We start from the raw sequence: 1,565 nt of genomic DNA, 5'->3' as shown, positions 1-1,565 counted from the left end.
TCACTTGGGAGGAATATAATTTACTAGACTTGAATACCTGTACTCTCTCTTTTTTTTTAAGTGAGCTACTCTGGAAGATTATTTCTTCCTTTTTGTAAAACATGGGTTAAAACGGACAAACAATGCATTGATTTAAAATTTTCGATTTTCCTTGTTTCATTGGAAATCTTTTTACTCCATACTGTTTGCTTTGGTTAGTCATGGATCTAACAGTTTGGTCACTAATCCAAAGCAAATAGTAAATTCACTTGGGAGGAATATAATTTACTAGACTTGAATACCTGTACTCTCTCTTTTTTTTTTAACTGAGCTACTCTGGAAGATTATTTCTTCCTTTTTGGTATTTATATGCTTGAATGACTGTAAGGCTAGTGGTTCTAGGGAGGGATTAATTTGCCTTTAGGGGACATTTGGCAGTGTCTAATTGTCACAACTAGGCGTGTGTGGGGATCAATACTGGTATCTAGTGGATCTGTAGATGCTAGATATACTATTAAAAATCCTATATCTACAGAATAGCCCCCCACAACAAAGAATTATCTGCCCCCAAACGCCAGTCTTACCAAGGTAGAGCGATCCTGCTGTAGACCAATTTGGGAATCATCAGTGTTTAGACTGTATTTGAAGCTTTGAAGCTATGGGGCTGGATAAAGTCACCTGAATTTATGACTGTCCCTTCAGTTCTGGAGCCTTATCTGCTTAGTTGATTCTACCATTTAGACAGATATAGAGAAATGCTTCTGATTCCTGTCCCCCAACCATTTATTGAGAGACCAAACTGCAACCATCCAAGTTACCTAAATATGTTTGTTGGCTAATATACTATGTGGTTGCAGATAAAAGCCGGTAAACCAATACTGTCTTTATAGTCCTGAACTCTTATGGAGGACTTTCTAGACCTCTGATGAAAAGTATTTATATTCAATATGAAAAGAGTTCTGGAGATTGGTTGCACAACAGTGTGAATGTACTTAACACTACTGAACTGTACACTTAAATATGGTTAAGATGATGAGTTTTATGTTATTTATATGTTACCACAATTAAAAATGCCTACTTGTATCCAGTGCTCCATATTTCCTTATGCAGTGTTCCAGTGTGTTTTTCTAAGACTTTTGTTGTATTTCTTGTACTGTTTTTCTCTTGGTCAAGAGAGTTTATGATCTCTCAGGTGATTTTTCATTCTTTTCCAAATGCTCCTTAATTTTTAAAATGTACGAATTCACCCTTCTCTTAAAAGATTGGACAATACTGGATTGATGTGAATGTATAATATTTGGATTGATTTTAGCTTATAAAAGTTAATTGAAGTATTTCACTGAATTCTTAATTTAGGGAACTATATGTAGTTGTTGTCTGGATATTGAAAAAGAATTGTTTAGCTTCAGATGCTTTCAATATAAAGTTTACTCAGGATTTCATGTATTGCTTTTCTTTCTATTAGGCTTTCAAGGATATGCTGTATTCAGCTCAGGACCAAGCACCTTCTGTGGAAGGTAAGATGAATTAACCCTTAAGTTTAACCCCAGAAAACCTTTTTAAGGAAAGATATTTTAAACTGCAGA

General features: G+C 34.8%; 1 protein-coding gene across 1 annotated transcript in view; it reads left to right on the top strand.

The window, feature by feature from the left end:
- The window catches only part of XPR1 (xenotropic and polytropic retrovirus receptor 1), a 199,393-nt gene that overhangs the window by 40,642 nt on the left and 157,186 nt on the right, over window positions 1-1,565 (top strand). The window contains exon 2 of the mRNA XM_012649665.1: window positions 1,445-1,496. Within this exon, the coding sequence (XP_012505119.1) occupies window positions 1,445-1,496 (52 nt within the window). The remainder of the gene's footprint in view (window positions 1-1,444; window positions 1,497-1,565) is intronic.

The sequence above is a fragment of the Propithecus coquereli genome, unplaced genomic scaffold, assembly GCF_000956105.1.
Source record: "Propithecus coquereli isolate 6110/MARCELLA unplaced genomic scaffold, Pcoq_1.0 Scaffold300, whole genome shotgun sequence".
NCBI classification, from domain to species: domain Eukaryota; kingdom Metazoa; phylum Chordata; class Mammalia; order Primates; family Indriidae; genus Propithecus; species Propithecus coquereli.
The sequence above is the reverse complement of the archived record's forward strand: the minus strand, read 5'-3'. Positions and strand labels throughout refer to the sequence as shown.